General features: G+C 42.1%; 1 protein-coding gene and 1 long non-coding RNA gene across 3 annotated transcripts in view; one reads left to right on the forward strand and one right to left on the reverse strand.

Moving 5' to 3' along the window:
* The window catches only part of DUS1L (dihydrouridine synthase 1 like), a 93,778-nt gene extending 80,819 nt beyond the window's left edge, over positions 1 to 12,959 (forward strand). The window contains exons 2-13 of one of the 2 annotated variants that reach the window (XM_032128665.1): positions 1,443 to 1,551; positions 2,453 to 2,503; positions 4,277 to 4,329; positions 5,080 to 5,162; positions 5,326 to 5,429; positions 6,375 to 6,519; positions 7,128 to 7,224; positions 7,592 to 7,680; positions 8,474 to 8,640; positions 9,190 to 9,227; positions 12,205 to 12,280; positions 12,599 to 12,959. In XM_032128665.1, the coding sequence (XP_031984556.1) occupies positions 1,443 to 1,551; positions 2,453 to 2,503; positions 4,277 to 4,329; positions 5,080 to 5,162; positions 5,326 to 5,429; positions 6,375 to 6,519; positions 7,128 to 7,224; positions 7,592 to 7,680; positions 8,474 to 8,640; positions 9,190 to 9,227; positions 12,205 to 12,280; positions 12,599 to 12,750 (1,164 nt within the window). In that variant the 3' untranslated portion in view covers positions 12,751 to 12,959. Of the gene's footprint in view, positions 1 to 1,442; positions 1,552 to 2,452; positions 2,504 to 4,216; positions 4,330 to 5,079; positions 5,163 to 5,325; positions 5,430 to 6,374; positions 6,520 to 7,127; positions 7,225 to 7,591; positions 7,681 to 8,473; positions 8,641 to 9,189; positions 9,228 to 12,204; positions 12,281 to 12,598 lie in introns of both variants that reach the window. The other variant, XM_032128663.1, reaches the window with a different exon arrangement.
* On the reverse strand, positions 169 to 4,276 carry LOC116453364. Its single transcript, XR_004243791.1, has 2 exons — positions 4,195 to 4,276; positions 169 to 3,551 (listed from the first exon to the last, which is right to left on the reverse strand). It is a non-coding gene; the product is annotated as an uncharacterized LOC116453364 (long non-coding RNA).
* Positions 12,960 to 17,465: the final 4,506 nt, after the last annotated feature.

Here is a 17,465-nt window from a genome sequence, read left to right on the forward strand (position 1 = left end):
CAGCTGTTTGTTCTGAAGAGGATTTTGAGAGTTGTTTCCAGTTATTCTTGGGTATCACATGTAAAATATTCATCTGATATTTCTTTGCCTCTTGAATGCTCATCTTTCTCATTTTATCATTTGAAGATTGAGGATCTTTAGCTGGTAAGTGTCACAGATTTTGTTTGGTTTTTTTTTTTTTCATAGAATCATAGAATATCCTCAGTTGTAAGGGATTCACAGAGTCCAGCTCCTGCACAGAACAGCCACCAGAATCCCACCAGTGTTGTCCAAATGCACCTTGAGCTCTGGCAGGTTTAGGGCCATGATCACTGCCGTGGAGAGCCTGTTTCAGTGCCTGACCACCCTCAGGGAAGAAACTTTTCCTGATATCTAGCCAACACCTCCCCTGACACAGCCCCAGAGGTTCCCTCAGGTCCTGTCACTGGTCACAGAGAGCAGAGATCGGAGCTGTCCCTCTGCTGCCCCTTGTGAGGAAGTTATAGACTTCTATGTCTATAACTCCATCTCCTCTTCTCTAGGCTGAACATGCCAAGTGACCTCAGCCACTCCTCAGATGGCCCCTCCAGACCCTTCACCATCTTTGTAGGCTCCTTTGGACACTCTTTAATAGCTTTGGATCTTATATTGTGGTGTCCCAGACTGTCCCCAGGACTTGAGGTGATGCAGCCCCAGTGCAGAGCAGAGTGGGACAATCCCTTCTCTGGCCCAGCTGGTGATGCTGGACCTCATGCCCCCGGGACACAGCTGGCTCTCCTGGCTGCCAGGGCACTGCTGACTGAGCATATTCAACTTGCGGTCAACCAGGACCCCCAGGTCCCTTTCTGCAGTGCTGTTCTCCAGCCTCTTGTTCCCCAGTCTGTCCGTACATACAGAGTCACCCTGTCCCGGGTTCAAAATATGCTGCTTGTCTTTATTAAACTTCATATGGTTGGTGATTGCCTAGCGCTCTGATTGTCAAGGTCTCTGCAGGGCCTCTGTGCCTTCCAGGGAGTTTACAGCTCCTCCCAATTTAGTATCCTCAGCAAGGCTACAAGTCATTTATGAAGCTGTTAAAGAGCTCTGGGCCTAAGATGGAGCCCTGCGGAACCTAGTCATGACCGGTCACCAGCCTAATGTCATCCCAGTCCCTATAACCCTCTGCCCTTCACTCATGAGCCAGTTGTTCACCCATCACACTATGTGTTTATCCAGCTGTGGCCTGGACATTTTGTCCAGAACGATCCTGTGAGAAACAGTATCAAATGCTTTACTGAAGTCCAAAAGGATTACATCACATGGCTTCCTTTCTTCATTTTGAGAAATAGTGTTTGGTATTATTAACTGTGCATATTTGCCTGTTTTTTGTAGCAGGTAGTTGCTTCATAACTACATCGTAACATGCTGTCAGTATTTGAAGAAAGCTATTGCCTGATTATTCCACTTCTCTTTGGTTTTCACAGTTCTGTGCCAATGATCCTGAAGTGTTTGTCCAAGCAGCACTGTTGGCTCAGGATTACTGTGATGCCATAGACCTAAATTTGGGTTGCCCCCAGATGATTGCAAAGAGAGGTACGTGCAAATCTGAACCCTGGATAAGCAGAGAAATGGCAAATGGTGTTTCAAATGTGAATGTTGGCAGTAAAATATCAAGAGGCCCAAACCAAGCCTTGGGGTGGGGCTGCAGTACTGCTGAAGTCAGTTACACCCAATAGGGTAGCAGGTAACGCTTTGTAGTACCTAAACCAAAAATTAGGTATAATTAATTCAAATTTCTCTTACGTGACAGCTCCTGCGTCTAGAATATCCTTCAGAAACAGTATCTTTAGTAAGAGCTTGATTTTCTTTCTGATTTCAGTTGCTCAAACAGCCTGTTTCTGAAAAACTGCACTTAAAATTACATCATTCAGACACTTAGGATCTCCTATTTCCCTGGTTCTTGCACAGAGTTTTTTCACAATAGTGTAGAAGAGGATGACACCTGCTGAATTCCTTAGATACCGCATGTTTGAAAACCAGAACCAGTGTTTGAAAAGTTTGTATCGGTTAAGGTGTTGAGAAAAGATTTGTTCAGTAACTGCCCATTGTTCTTCTAAAATATCTTTCAAAGACTAATAGGAAATGATCAGTGGTGCAAATAGATCTTTCAGTCTGATCATCTTTTATCCTAATGGGATTTATTAAATATCTGGTATAAACCCTTAGAAGTTGGACTTTGAGCTGCCAGTGTCAACATATCAGCCTTTGGGAGTACCAGTGAAAGTAGGGCATGGGGATTTCTTGTCCTTGTCTGTCCTGTAAATCTAGGGTGAACAGAATGATCCGACTCTTCCAGTTGGGGCAGGACAGAGCAACTCTATTTCTACCAGTGAGGCGTATGAATGTCTGGATCTTTCTTTCTGAGTGTTTATGAAAACTGTGCTTCAGGATCTTACTCTTCTGCACAAGTCTGTCATATGCTATTTTATCATAGGTCACTATGGAGCATTTCTGCAAGAGGAGTGGGATCTTCTTCAGAGAATGAGTAAGTATTTAGAGAGGGAATAGGATGAACTAATTATTGAGAGGAGGTTAGGGATTTTGGGGAAAAGGAGGTGCATCATGTTTCTTTGGGCAGAGTTGTGCTTGGGTTTTGAAGGGGTGGTTGCATTCTTTTTTTTTTTTTCCTTTTTTTTTTTAATTTCTTAAGGTATTCCAGTGGCACCGTCAAGATACTTGGTGGTATCCCACTGCAAACTCATACCAGATCTGCTAAAAGACTTTCGTACCTGAAACAGACTGCAGGTGAAAGAGAGTCAACTAAGTTCCAGTCTCATATGATAGCTTAGTGGCTCTCCAACGCTAGAAACAGTAGAAGTCCCAGTGCCTTACTTTTTAACTTTGAAGTTCTCAGGTGCCAAGAGTCATGTTTCTGCTTGAAGCCACAGATGCCCCTCACAGTTGCCCCTTTCTGATCAACTCCATGTATTCTTTCTGTCCACAGCATAGCAAATTTTGCCTTTCTTCTCCTAATTGTTTAGGTTGTTTTCAGGCTATCCATAGCTGTTGTGAACAATATCATATTTTTTTAAGAAGTACATTTGGAACTGATATACAAAGCAAGGTTTTGGTCATTTTGTAGAACTGAGAATGTGCCTTCACCCCACTTCAAAGCAAGTGCTGGAACCATGCAGATAGAGAGTCTTATTTCTGTTTGCATCCCTGGTAGTCTGGGGAATTTTGAGTGATGTTTGGCACAAAGACACTGCTGAGAGCCTGGAAGATAGACAGTGCTTCCTTGCCCAGCATGTAATGTGACTGTTGAGAAATATGCAAATCAGAACAGCCTCAAGGTATGAAGAGAACCCAGATCATCAAGTTGGGTGAGAACCCATGCTGTCTAGTAAGAGAGCTGTCTTAGGCTGTCCTCTTCCTACTTCTTTCCCCCGCCGCCTTTAAAATGGTGGAACACTCTTTTCTGCTCGCAACTGTATACACCTTGCTTGCTCCTTTGAAAGGGTGATAGGAAGTACCTATCATTAGAGCTCGTAGGATTTGGATTAGAAGACCTTCCTACATTGTACGTCCAAGCTCTGGAAGAGAAGAGAATTTCAGTCACACCATTACTCAGTGTTTTCCTGTTGGCTCTCTTTGTTAGTTCTCTTTTTAGTATTTTTGTGATTCCATGAACTGTGTAAGACTGGGAGTTTAACATGTTGTTCTAGATTTCACCCTGACTCTATAACCTACATTTACTACTTGATTGCATCCACAGCCTACCTCACTTGATAAGCCTCTGTGTGCCATGGATAAGACTCTGCTTATGATTATTTGGGTGATAATTTGCAAAGAAGTGAAGCACTTTTTGTAGGAAAGGTAGACAAGCAAATGTTAATGTTGGAGGAGTACAATAGCCTGTGATGATAATGAACTTGTATCAATAATTAAATTGTGAGGGGGTCGTCTTTGAAAGTGAAGGCTTGATGCAGTGGAAATGTTACGGCTATTAAATGGGTGACTATTTTATGGCACCTTGTTGGGATGCAGATTTTGTGCTTCATGTTTGTGTTATTGTTATGTGATTAAACTATGCAATAAGGATTGCAGAGGACACTGCTGATTTTTTAAGCTGGGAGAACTGCATAGCATTAGCTTCTCAGGCTTTTTCCATACCACACCCAGTATCAGATCTTGAGGAGAGCAGACACTTTTCATAGCATTGTGCAGCCCACTTACCTGTCTTTTCAATCTTTCTCAGTTTTACTGGCTAATGAGAAGCTCTCTGTTCCCATCACATGCAAAATCCGCGTTTTCCCAGACATTGACAAGACAGTGAAGTATGCACAGATGCTGGAGAAAGCTGGCTGCCAGGTAAGAAGGCAGCTGCTCCCTCTACTCTTGCATTGGCCACGTATCTTTGTTTAAAGTATCTGATGACCAGTTCTTGGTATACTGTGGAGATGAATAGGCTGCATTATTTTGCAGACAGAGCAAGCAGGACGCAGACAGATTCTGTGTGTTTGCAGTCCTAGGCCACAGGTCAGTAGTGTGGTACAGAAGACATGATGACATCAGAGTCTCTTGTAATCACTGCACTGTGCAGCGTCCTTCACTGTGGTTGAGCATCTCGATCTTCACATAGTGCTGCAGGAGGCAGTGTGAATGCATGAAATCCACAGTACTGTAGGAAAAAAAGGGTATCGAAAGGTATCACTACAAGAAATAGGCAGCCTTCTAGGATTTAACTCCAGTTAAATTGGAAGAGATGGTATGTAGTTAGAGACAGTATTGACAGTATTTGGACCTTCTACTGAGGAGAAAGCTAGATCAATATATCACAAGTTCTAAAGCAAATCACAAATGGAATCCAGTGCAAAAGGAAATCTGTAGGTTCTCCCGTGATACAATCATATCATGCCATGGAGTAGCAAGATGAAAGGAGCCTAAGACCATGCCACAGTAGGTAAACTGCTGACATCTTTCTGTGTTGCTAAACTCTGTGCACTGTTGAAATAGCAGCAGGAACTCAGTGGCAGCGTAGGGGGTGAATGAAAGTTTTTGTCCGTGGATTTATTCCAGTAGTTCATACACGTGGAAAGTAAATGTAATTTTGTGTTCCAGCTGCTGACTGTGCATGGCCGTACTAAAGAACAGAAAGGACCACTTGCTGGTGTGGCATCTTGGGAGCACATTCAAGCTGTAAGGTTAGTGAGCAGTACCAGTCTTAGTGGATTCCTGCTAACACTTTGGATTTGAAGCAGAGTGTACAGTGGCATTGAAGAGCAAACAAATTTGTGTGACAGGAGGAGAATTTCTGGGTTGACTCTAATTCTCAATTTTATGCATCTGTTTTATTTGCTGGTATAGAAAAGCTGTAAACATCCCTGTATTTGCAAATGGAAACATCCAGTGTCTCAGAGATGTGGAAGAATGTATCCGTAAGACAGGAGTACATGGCGTCATGAGTGCAGGTAAAGAAAATGAACTTTTACTCATAACAGATGGGACTACAAATTGTTTCTTTTTCTCTTAGCAGCCCCATATATGTTTATTAAAAATTTATATCAGATTGACTTGGTGAACAGCTGTGCTTGACAGGTGAGTGGACATTCTCCCTCCTCTTAAACTGGCCATCTCATACCAGGACCAGGAATCACTTAAAATTTGTAAGAATTGTTATGTTGGACTTGCAGTACCATTGACTAGACAGCTCAAATCTAATTACTTGACAAAGGCATATGGGGCTCCTGTTGTTCTGGAATATTTTTGTGGCATCGGTTAATCAGTGGAACAGTTTTTGAATAGTTCTCGATGAACTAAGTGCATCTGCAGATTAATATTCCTGCAGGTGGTTCGTGTTGGGTTGGGACAAGAAAGAATTGACATAACTTCCTAGAGGAAGAACTAGGATAGGCATCAGAAAGAGCTTCTAATCACTCACACAGTTAAAGAGGGGTTGTAGAATCTTGGTTTTAGAAAATACTGGTTAACAAAAGGCTTGTGAAGCCAGTAGAGAAAAGAACAGTGAGAAGCGGTATCTGTGAACTTAGGCCAGACAAATATCAGTACAGGCATAAGGCAAGACACCTGTCATATTAGTATTTAACCACTGGGCAACAAAAGCAGTGATTTCTCTCTTTACTAATTGGTCTACTGTCTTTGTGTCAAGGTTACATGCCTTTCTAGAAACTGTAATTAGGTATGAGCTGTTTGGCGCAATTAGGAGTTGTATACTGAAATACGGTATCCTGAGGTCAGGCTAGACTTTCAAGGACCCTGTGTTCCTCTTGTGAGTATGTGGGTGATGTGTCTGTGGCTGCAGAATCACAAAAGAGATTATCAAACTGCAGAGCAGAGATTTTGGCCTTTTTTTCAATCCTGAAATGAAAGTTTGAGTATTTCTTTTTGTTCCCTAGAAGGTAATCTTCATAACCCAGCTTTGTTTGAGGGCCGGAACCCATTGGTGTGGGAGATGGCTGAGGAGTATCTGGAGATAGTGAGGAAGTACCCTTGTCCATTGTCTTATGTTAGGGCTCATCTCTTCAAGCTCTGGCATCACACGTGAGTATCTCCATAGAACTCCTAATGTTTTCAGGGCTCATTCTGCTTAGTAAGTGTCTGAGTTTTCTAGACAAGGATTTGTTTGGCCAGAATGAGTATGCTGCAAGGTTTTCTTTCCTGGACCTGGCTGGAGAGGGTGTGGGCCGAGGCCTTTACCCTTCACTTCATATCTGGGAAACGGCGCATGGGGAATGAACGAGTTGCCACAAGATCAGCCAGGGCATGAGCTCACAGCACACCAGTGGCCATGTGGAAATTGCCCATATGCATACACACACTTCATGGCAAACACAAGTTAACTATCTTCTTGTTCATTGTGAGGCAAAGCGCTGTTGCATATATTGTGGAATAAGAGCATAGCTGTGGGCAGTTACTGAGAGGCAGCTGATGCAATGTACATTCATGTTAGCTTATGTCAAAGTACCTTGGTTGTCTGCCAAGTATTTATCTAGAAGAGAGATATGTGTGCTTTTCTCTGGACTTACAAGGAAGAATATAAGCTTCTACCAAAGGCAAATGCATTGGGGAAAGTGTATAAAATGCTTTTATAAAGTTATTTTTAGTTGATCTCAGTCTGAATATAACTTGATGTTTGGGATTTGCCTCAGGCTTCAAGTTCACCAGCAGCTGCGTGAAGAATTAGCAAAAGTGAAGACTCTAGAGGGTATTGTAGATGTCAACAGGGAGCTGAAACTGCGATGCCAGGTACCAAGATAGGCCCTAATTTCCCAGAACAGCACTGCCTGCACTTGGTGGGAATGTACCAAGTATGTCATGCAGTTGACATCCATTAATCACTTCTCTGCCGCTTTGTGCCTTACTAACCTTGATATTGGTAGCTTACTGCAGTAGCATCCCCTTTAAGCCTGGACAACTTTACATGGGATAAAGTTGATTTAGGAGTTACAAATGTGCTTCAGTTCATCTGTCTTAGTAGATGGTTTTTTTGCCTGTATGTAACTGCCAGTAATTGTTAGCTTAAATTTCAGTTTGTGATTTCCTGGAGTTTGAAGTGTTGTTTAGTGTATTTCCTGACAACTCCAGGAAAACTGACTGTAACTCTATGCTGCAGGAAGAAATAGCTAATCAGAAAGAAGGAGAAAAGCCAAAAGAAGGATTGCCTTTTTTCCACTGGATCTGTCAGCCATACATCAGGCCAGGGTGAGTTACCTATTTTGATACTTACAGGTACGCATAGGCCTTTCCCACCCATACCATCAGTATCAGACATTGATTCTGTTCTAGGAGCTTACATTCATTAAAAAAAAAAAAAAAAAAAAAAAGTTAAGACTTTGGATTATTTTTGTTCTAGTTTGGTTTTTTCCTAGTTATTGCGTTGTTTGTGGGGATGTTGCTCACTGTTTGCATCTTCTCCTTTGGATCCTCCTCAAATTTCTCTCTCTCTGGAAAGTAAAAATCAGGAATCCCACTGCAGCTCAGAACAAGAACCTGATGTGCACTGAATATGCTACCTGACAGTGCTTTATTGTTACATGCAACATGAATGTTGCTGGTAACTGCTATGGTAGCAAAGATGAGAACTAATTTGTGTTCTATAAAGAATGCTTGTAATGTATGGACAAGTTTTTCAGATAGCTTATTCCCCTTCTGCTGAAAATTGGGCTGAAGAAGAGAACAAGTGTGTCAAGATTAATACTTAAGTAAATACTTTAAAAAATGCTTAAGTAAAACCTAGGAATAAGAGGTGCCTAATTACACTGGCCAACTTTAATTGGCTTTCCAACTGATATATCTGATAGTGTGTCTGCTGTTAACTGCCAGCGTTAACCAAAAAAGTTAGTTTTTTCTATCCCACTTCTAAGGGCAATGACACTTCCTTGTAGCCATGACAGAAAGGTTTATGGTTTACCCAGATTTCTGTAAACCAAAATAATGGTCAGGGAACAGCTACTTCTTCCCTCCAGCCACCTTACAATGAAAGTCACTGTTTCAGGCCAAAGGAGAGATGCAGGGAGAATGGAGACAGTGGAACTGAGAAAGGTGTGAGAGGAAAACGTGCTCTGGAAGAAGAGGAAGATGGAAATTCTGAGCTTCTGTCCAAGAATAAACAAAAAAAGAAGTTAAGAAATCCAAATAAAAGCTTTGATCCATCTTTAAAACGTAAGTTCCATTTATTGACATAAATGTATGGAGAGTTGCTGATACCACCTTTGACATAAACTGCTACTAAGAATTTTCCTTGCTTGTGTATTTGTAGAAAATTCTTGAAAAAGAGGGGGAATTGTTGGGAAATTTCAATAGCAGGCAATGTGGTTCAAATAATGTTCACTAGTAAAGGAAACAAGGATCAAAGTAGTAGGTCACTGATTCTCTCTAAGCATCTTTTAAAGATTAAAATAGTTTACAAACTGAATTGCAGCTGTCACTAGCATTTGAAATGGAAATTTTGTATGAATTTCAAGCTGATGTCCTCCTGTTTTATGCTTGACTCAAGGATTAAAATTCTCTATGTTTGGATTTATCTTAGAGGCACTTAAAAATTCAAAGTATCTTTACCTTAGGATTGTTATTTGAGGTACTGTATTTTTATTTCAAAAAGACTCTCTGGCTAGAAAAGCACCAGGCTTTGTCTGGTCCTGATTTTTTTTTTTTTAACTTCTTCGACATAAAAATACCATTGCTGAAAGCAGCTTTCTCTCTCTCTCTCAGCCAAATATGCAAAATGTGATCAGTGTGGAAACCCTAAGGTAAGTGTCCATAAAAGCATTTCCGTTAAATGGAATTTAAATGACCACGCAGGGGTCAATCGTGCAATGTCTGGATGAAGATAAGTGACAAGTGGTGTCCCTCAGGAGTTTGTATTGGGACCAGCACTGTTCAGTGTCTCCATCAATGATGTGGACAGTGGGATCAAGAGTGCCCTCAGCATATTTGCATATGACACCAAGCTGAGTGGAGTGGGCCATCCAGAGGGACCTGGACAAGCTCAAGCAGTGGCCTGTGGGAACCTCTGAGGTTTAACAAGGCCAAGCGCAAGATTCTGCACTTGGGTCAGGGCAATCTGGGTATCAAATCCAGCCTGGGGGATGAACAGATGGAGAGCAGCTCTGCCCAGAAGGACTTTGGCATGCTGGTGAATGAGAGGCTGGTCATGACTCAGCAATGTGCACTCACAGCCCGGAAACCACCTGTGTTTTAGGCTGCATCAAAAGCAGCGTGGGCAGCAGGTCAAGGGTTGGGGGGATTCTGTGCCTTTACTCTGCTCTTGTGAGACCCCCCACGTGGCATACTGCATCCAGCTCTGGGGCCCTTGGTGCCGGAGACCAACATGGAGCTGTTAGGGCAGGCCCACAGGAGGCTACAAAGATGATCAGGGCATGGAGCCCCTCTGGCACGGAGACAGGCTGAGAGAGTGGGAGGTGTTCATCCTGGAGAAGAGAAGGCTCTGGGGAGCCTCACTGCCCCTTCCAGTGCCTAAAGGGGATTTAAAGACAGCGATGGACTTTTCAGCAGGGCCTGTTGCAGTAGGACAAGGGGTGATGGGTTTAAAGTAAAAGAGTAGATTCAGACTAGATATACCTTAGATGAGAAGTCATTTTTTGTAGTGAGGCAGTGGCCCGGGTTGCCCAGAGAGGTTGTGGATGCCCCATTCCTGGAAAAATTCAAGGTCAGGTTGGACAGGGCTCTGAGCAACCTGATCTAGTTGAAAATGCCCCTGCTCTTTTTGTAGGGGGTTGAAGTAGATGACCTCTAAGGGCTCCTTCCAACCCAAACTATTCTATGATTCTATTCCGTTATTCAAAATCCTGAGGTGGGTCCCTGCCAGTGCCCAGTCATGCCAGGTGCATGTCAAGTCCTGCTGATAAGTGTGTGTGTGGGGAGGAAAGTCCATACTTGGGCAAAAGCTTTTTAACCATTAACTGTAACCAATCTCTGAGGTTGAAGGTGCTGCACAAAAATCGCTAACATATATAGGTTCTTTGAGAGAATTTGCCTTCCTTTCCAAAAAAAGTGCAGTCTTACTGCTGCAGAGGGTGTTTATTGTTAAGACAGTTGAGTGAGTTAATTGAACTTCCCAAGATATCTTGGAAACAAATCTCCAAACTTCCACACATGTATGATGTGTATTTTACTGTGAAATGAAAAACAAACCCCCTCTTACTATGGTTAGTGGTGAGTGGAGTTTTTCTGCAAAGTGAAAATTTGAATAACTGGTGTGGTTCTTAATGTACTAATAAAAATACTTTAACTGTCATCCCAGTACAGCCTGTTGTAAGTGTCAGGCAGTATGTGCAGCTCTGGTTTGTGTTGTGTTGTGTTTGGATCTCTGCCTTTATCAAAACAAGCATAAGCACCTTCTCATCCTCTGTTCTGCCTCTGCAGCAGATTAACATTGGCTTTCACTATTAGCAATGTGAAATGAGGCAGCTGGTTTACAGGTTCTGTATTGAAATTTCAAATACTGGATATTTGCAAAGGGTTGCTTTTGCTTTTGTTTGTTTATTTTTTCCCTTGAGGAACATAGCTGTTTGCGTGACAGGGTGGTGTTGCTGAGCTGTGTGAGCAGAGTGTATTTATTGCTGCTAATATACCTGTAAAGCAGGGTGTAAGATGCAAGTAATTTTGTGTTCCAGCTTAAAAATTAGCATTATACCTCGAAGGTGGGGGAGCCTGCAACACAAGCATGTGATGTTGCTCCCTGTTGTAACACTGTTACTGCAGTGCAGCAGTGGAAGCCAGCTGGGGCTCGATTTGAAGCTGCAGCTACTGAAGAAAATAGGGGTTTTTTTTGCTGTGTTCATTATAGGGAAAACATTGAGCACTGGGCTGGGCTGCTTTCAAAGCCATCCTGTTTCATAGCTAATCCAGGTGTTGCTTGGTACATAAACCAGGATTGTCTGCAGCAGGGCTTAGACTTATTTTTGTTTTGCTCTTGCATCACTGTAATGTTGCAGGCAGCCCTTGAAATCTTCCAGCTAGGCCTGTAATTTATTTTCTTCCCCTAGATTATGCATGTCTGAGCTATGTCATGAAATGGGGTGGGGGGGGTGTGGAGAAGAAGAAGGAGAAGGAATTCAACTAAAGCCTCCCTAAACATGTAGGATTTTTTAACTGGGGTGGAGGGAGCCACGCTCAACATCACCCCTCTTTCTAAAATGTGTGTGAGCAAAGCACCCCAGAGACCAAGGCTCGTATAGCCATATCATCAGTTAGCCAAGACTCAGCTGCTGCTGTCCCCTAAGGATCATACATTATACTTTAATTAATACACAGGTGTATTTTAAGATGCAAGTAGGGAAGTAATTCTAGTTGTAACATATTTTAGGCATAGCTGCAAATGGTGGCACATGTCAGGCACTGTGTTTCACGTTGCAGGGAACTAGAGCAAGCTCACGAGCACCAAATGTGCTCATGCTTGTTGCAAAGGGTTTATGGTTTGTGCCTGCTTGTAGTGGGTAACTCAGGCTGCCCAACAGGCTATGGGGGTTGCACAAGTTGAATGTGGATTGTTTTTTTGGTTGGTTGGAGTTTTTTTGTTCTTTATGTGCAAACAGTCGATAGCCGCCAATATGACATCAATGTTGTCATATTCATTAGGCTGAGTACATGTTTTTTTTCCCGAAGATCTGAAAGTGCAGAGCTGTATTGCTACTTATTATAGTAAACAGTAATAATTTTCATTTTCACTGACACAAGCTTCTTTATACTACTATCCCAACCCAGGGTAATAAATGTGTGTTTAATATGTGCCGAGGATGCTGTAAGAAAAGAGCATTCAAGGAGACAGCAGATTGTCCAGGTAAGTGTATCTAGCCTTACCAGGCATCAAGCAAACATTCTCATCTGCCATGTATATTCATTACTTTAATCTTTACGTTATGGGGTGTAGGTAAGTGTTAAAATCGACATACATAGCTGTCTAAAAGTTTATGGTACCATTTTAAAAGACTGCTCTTCCTTCTCTGTATGTTATTTTTCCTGCCTCCAAAGCCTCAGGATTCAGTTTCCAGTCTGTGAGGACCCATTCTTTATAAGAAATTAGGTATTCTGTTTACCACTGTTGCCATCTCATTTCAGGATATTGGTTTGGGTTTTTTTCCCCCTTTTGCTTTTTCAGGTCATGGATTACTTTTTAAGACCAAGTATGAAAAATCCCTTTCATGGCAGCACAGTCAAAGAGGAATTCAAACCGCAGAGATCAGTCAGAGAGGAGATGCAGAGGTGGGGGAGACAGCAGTGCTGAAGGAGGCTGGTGACAGTACAGGGTGAAGCTTTGGAAATGAACAGTCCAAGAGTTCCTGCCAGACCACTACTTCCCTGGGCCAAAGAATGTGTCATCTCCAGCTCACTGTCAGCTGCGTGAACTTGTTCCACATGATTACGTTCTGGAAAAGTTTTACTTAAGTAAAAAACTGCTTACTCAGGGAATTATCCTGCATTTGAAATAAAAGAAATGCAATTAAATGCCTCATGCTGTATTTTAAAGACTGAAAATGCTGCATTTTTGGGTGAGGGCAGTTTCTGTAAGCTCCCATTACACTCTGCCTCCTGTATGCTCATTAACCCTTCATGTTCTGTTTTTAATACTGGGGACTAAATTTATTGTATTAGAACAGCCTTCTGGCATGCAAAAAATAGCAATGTCAGTGACTTCCTCACTAACAGAAAATGTGTCATATCTGTTAGCGTTTTAGTAGGCCACATTTTCAATGCAGAAGGAATGCAGCAGTACTTGGAAAACTGTAAGATCTTGATATATCCACATTAACAATTACTAGTTTCTTACAGTATGATGAAACTTAACTGTCTTCCATGAGCTAAAGGTTGGGGATGAAATCTCTATTTTAACAGAGAGGGTTGTCTAAAAATATGTGGGAAGTTGGAACCAAGTCCATGAACATTTCCCTGCTCAAGGTCTCCTACTTCATTATGTTATCATTTGTCTTTTCCACCTGATAAATTCTGAGAGGTGTGACAAAACCAGATGCAGGTCTACACATGCCTTTTTTAAAGATGGGAACTTGAAACCACCTCTCCCACCTCCTGTGGAAATAGTCCACTTCTTCCCTTGCATAGGCATACATGCTAAAGCTGTCAAGTATTTTGAGTTCTCTGGTCTATTCCCCCCTCTTCTAGTAAAAAAGCTAAATATTCATTATCCTAGAATTTCAAACTGTTTAACTGATCTCTTCCCATTTACAGTTTCCCAAAAATATCAGAAAGCTCAGTCATTCTCCTGCTCACTGTGCCAGAGAAAATTTACAAAGTCCAAAAAGGTGAAACAGCCAGTTCCAACACATGAGAACTGGGGCTGAGTGAGAGATTTGGCTTATCTTCTTACCCACACAGAGAGATTTTAGATCACACCTTCCTCTCACAGTCTCATCACAGAATCGCCAGTGTGAAGGAGCAATCAAGCTGGCTTAAGGCTCCTAAAATTCAAGAGAGGTCTTATGCTTGAGAATGTTAAGTGGACACCCTTCTATAAAGAATTAGTATTTATTTGTCCCTTCCTCCATCCCAAGGCATTTCTTAACAAGCACAATGGAGAAAGCAGACAGACCTTATATTGTTCGCTCCTGTCCATGGCATGGCTGGAGGCTGCCACACTCCTGACAAGGGCAGGAAAATGGCTCAGTTTGGCACTGCAACACAGACCCACCTCTGTGCATCCAGCTACAAATCACCATGCTAATGGACAAAAGTTTCAACCTGGACTTTGAACAGCCATGCTAGAAGATGCCAACCTTGCAGTTACTAAGGCAAAGTTGTCCAGATGATCCATGGCTCACTAACCAGTGATTGTGAACTTGGAGGCCCAATTACAACATGAGCAAAGCCAAGCCAATTACTGTTCACATTGGGCACACCTGCATGAACAAGGGATTACTTTCAGGCTAGGCAATATATACTAATCATCCTGTTTAATCAAAAAATTGTAGTCTGCCACCTTGGCAAGGTTATGACCTATTTTGTTTCTGTTTCACAGGCCCTTAAGGAGATACACACAATTTAGTTTTAATGGAGTAGGGGGAGGAAAAGGCAGTACCCTGAGTGTAGAATGATGCTGAAAATGATGCTCAGTCTTCAGGTTTGAGGGGAAATGGATTCTCATATCTAAATTATTTTCAGAGGCACACAAGAAAAAATTGGGGTATTTCACCTGACAAAAAAGAAAGCCAATTGCCTTTCTCTGACAAATAGGTTATGAAATGAGATATGAGAAAAATATTTTTAAAAATTTTAAAGACAAAAAGTGCATCAAAACAAAGACTGAAACTCCGAGATTTCAGTATGTATTTAAGGGGTACAAACTTTATGTGCAGAGGGTTCACAGTTATATCGACTACAGGCACAGGGAGTACAATAGTCAAAGCTAGCGTTGAAGGCTTAGATAAGTGAAACAGTAGTACCTGTAGGGTCAGGGACAAAAACAATATCCAACCTGATCTACCACCTAAGCCAGATTTTTCAGGTCCTGCCACTTGAGTTCTTATTTGGATTAGACCATCTCTTGCTAATGCAGCTGCCCTTCAGTCTGTAGGTTTAATAGCTCTACTGAAGCCTAAGCTTGAATTACTTATTTGCTGTCAAGAAACTTAACTGCATTATGAATTTACCAAGCTTCTACTTAACTGAATCTTGTACATTTTCTCTTAGAGCTTGACATGCCCTAGTAGCCAGTTTCTCTTCTCCTTCTAATTAATTTAGCCTGATCAAGTTATCCTAGAGAGAATCTAAAGCTACATAGGAACCCTATGAAATGTTGAATGGAGTTCAGAGATCCATAGGAACACAGAAGCCAAAACAACATTTGTTTAAGTACAAAACTCATTTGCAGACAGTAATCCTTTCCCTATTCCCTAACAGCATGAGAGGAAGCAGAAGTCAGTTCCACACCAGTGTGGCGTTTTTCACCCTACTGCAAATTCAGAGCTGATGAAATACCGGAGAAGTGAAACATTGACTTGTCTCAGCCTCAGCTGTCACAAGCAGGTGGTATAAAAAATACTAAGAGCACTGTCCTGTGCAGCACACTGCTGCCCCACTGCTATCTGCATCATATAAAGAGTAATGAAGAAGATGGCAGAAGAATCTCAAATAGTCAAATTAAGTTGGCTGAGACTTTAAAAGAAAAATAAATCAGTGCTTGACAAGCACTTTCTACTGATACACAATAGGTCTTAGTCAGAAGCATTGTTGCTCTGCTTTTATTATTAATTATGCTATTATTAAAGTTTCCTCGTTTATTTTTTTCTGAAAGTTTATATTGCATTGCACGTATCAGAAGTAATACCTTATTCAGCGGCAGTTTTGGGAGCTATCCAGAGGATGGAACAATGCTGAGAAATTGCTGCAGAGTCCCAGGAGAGATGTACAGATCACACCCACATGGCTTGGGGCAAAGACCAAGCTGGTATTTTCCTCCCTCACCCACTGACACCTTTCAGCCAATAGCAGCTCACAGACGACGCTGCACCAGTCATGGTCCATAACCACCTCTTACAGACCTCCCCCTGCAAAACCTGGCAGCACAGACCACTGTGCTTGACAAGTTCGGGGCAGATAATTACCAATCACCCCCAACTACTCTAACACAAATCTCATAATGGCAGTTTCTACATTACCACTAAAAGTGATTGTGCTAATTAAAACTGCCTTGGCCAAAAGAACAAGGTTCTTTCCAACTGTTTTTCCTTTATTCCTAGCAAGGTCATGTAAAGAAAGCAGGATTTGCACTGCATGAGGAACCTGTCATGACCTACCACTGGCATTTCCTTAACAAAAAGGTGCTGCACAAGTTCATGAAATCCATATGAATTAGTTCCTCTGATCATATCTTAGACATACCAACATGCTACACATCTCACAAAACTTCATCCACGGAATGACCTTGGTGGTCACAGGGAACCACTGAAAATTCATTCTATGTGGGTCACTATTTTCCCATTTATTGCTTGCGAAATTACATAGAATTTAAGGTAAGAATAATTTTTACTGGGGGAAACTGCTTATGAATGCAATTTACCTAGAACTATATCCATATCGTGCTGTATTTTGTGGGGTTTGGGACTTGCAAGCAGTTAGGACTGAGGCGGGTGTTGGACAATGTCTAGAAGAAATGTGCTTGGACAGCCCTGACTCCCATCTAAAACATCCTAAAGCAACAGCAGCTTCTTTCACAGGCTAAAGGAGACAGTTATATGCCAGTAATTCTGCACAAAGCATCCACGATGCCAATGCAATAAAAGAGAAATGCTTGATCACTCCCAAAGAGGCTGCAAGCATTTTTTCTGGGTGGATGAAAACTTACCACCGCTGCCCATGCTAAGGAATGGCCTCGGGCCACAGCCAGAGCTGGAAACTGCTGTTGCCACCTTGTGGGGCCCCTTGTGGCTGCTTAGGGATGGTGTCTGGAAGAACAGACTCTAGTCAGCTCAAGACATCACTGACCACTGAGGAGCCCTGCAGCAGAAATCCTCCAGTAAGGGACAGATGTCAGTCAAAAAAATCCCGAGAGTGGAAGCACAGACTGGCATGGTGCACTTCACTGGGATGCAAAACCATCTCCTAAAGAGCAGAGTGTAAGATCTTTTCCTTATAAATAGTAATACTGGCCCATTTGGGGAAGAAAACAAGTAGCATTTTAGGACTGAAAAGCTTTCCTTCAGCACAAACAGAAAGCATTACAATACTTTCCCTGCATTTCTTATAAGGATGTACAGCAATTTACCCAAGGACTCAACTTGCCTTTCTCACTAAACTGGCCATCAGTGATGCCTGACACCAAGTTCTTCCCTCAGAAATGGGAGCATTTTTCCATGCCAAATGTAACCAAAGACCTCACAGAAACTACTGGTTCCATTTTCAGCACCTAAGTCATAAAAAGCATGGAAAGCCAGGAGAGACCACTGTTGCTACAGGAATTTTGCTGTTCGAATGTTCCTTCAAACTGCATTTTCTTCACAGTTCATCCAAGCTAC

This window comes from Corvus moneduloides, chromosome 19 (assembly GCF_009650955.1).
Source record: "Corvus moneduloides isolate bCorMon1 chromosome 19, bCorMon1.pri, whole genome shotgun sequence".
In the NCBI taxonomy this organism is placed as follows: Eukaryota; Metazoa; Chordata; class Aves; order Passeriformes; family Corvidae; genus Corvus; species Corvus moneduloides.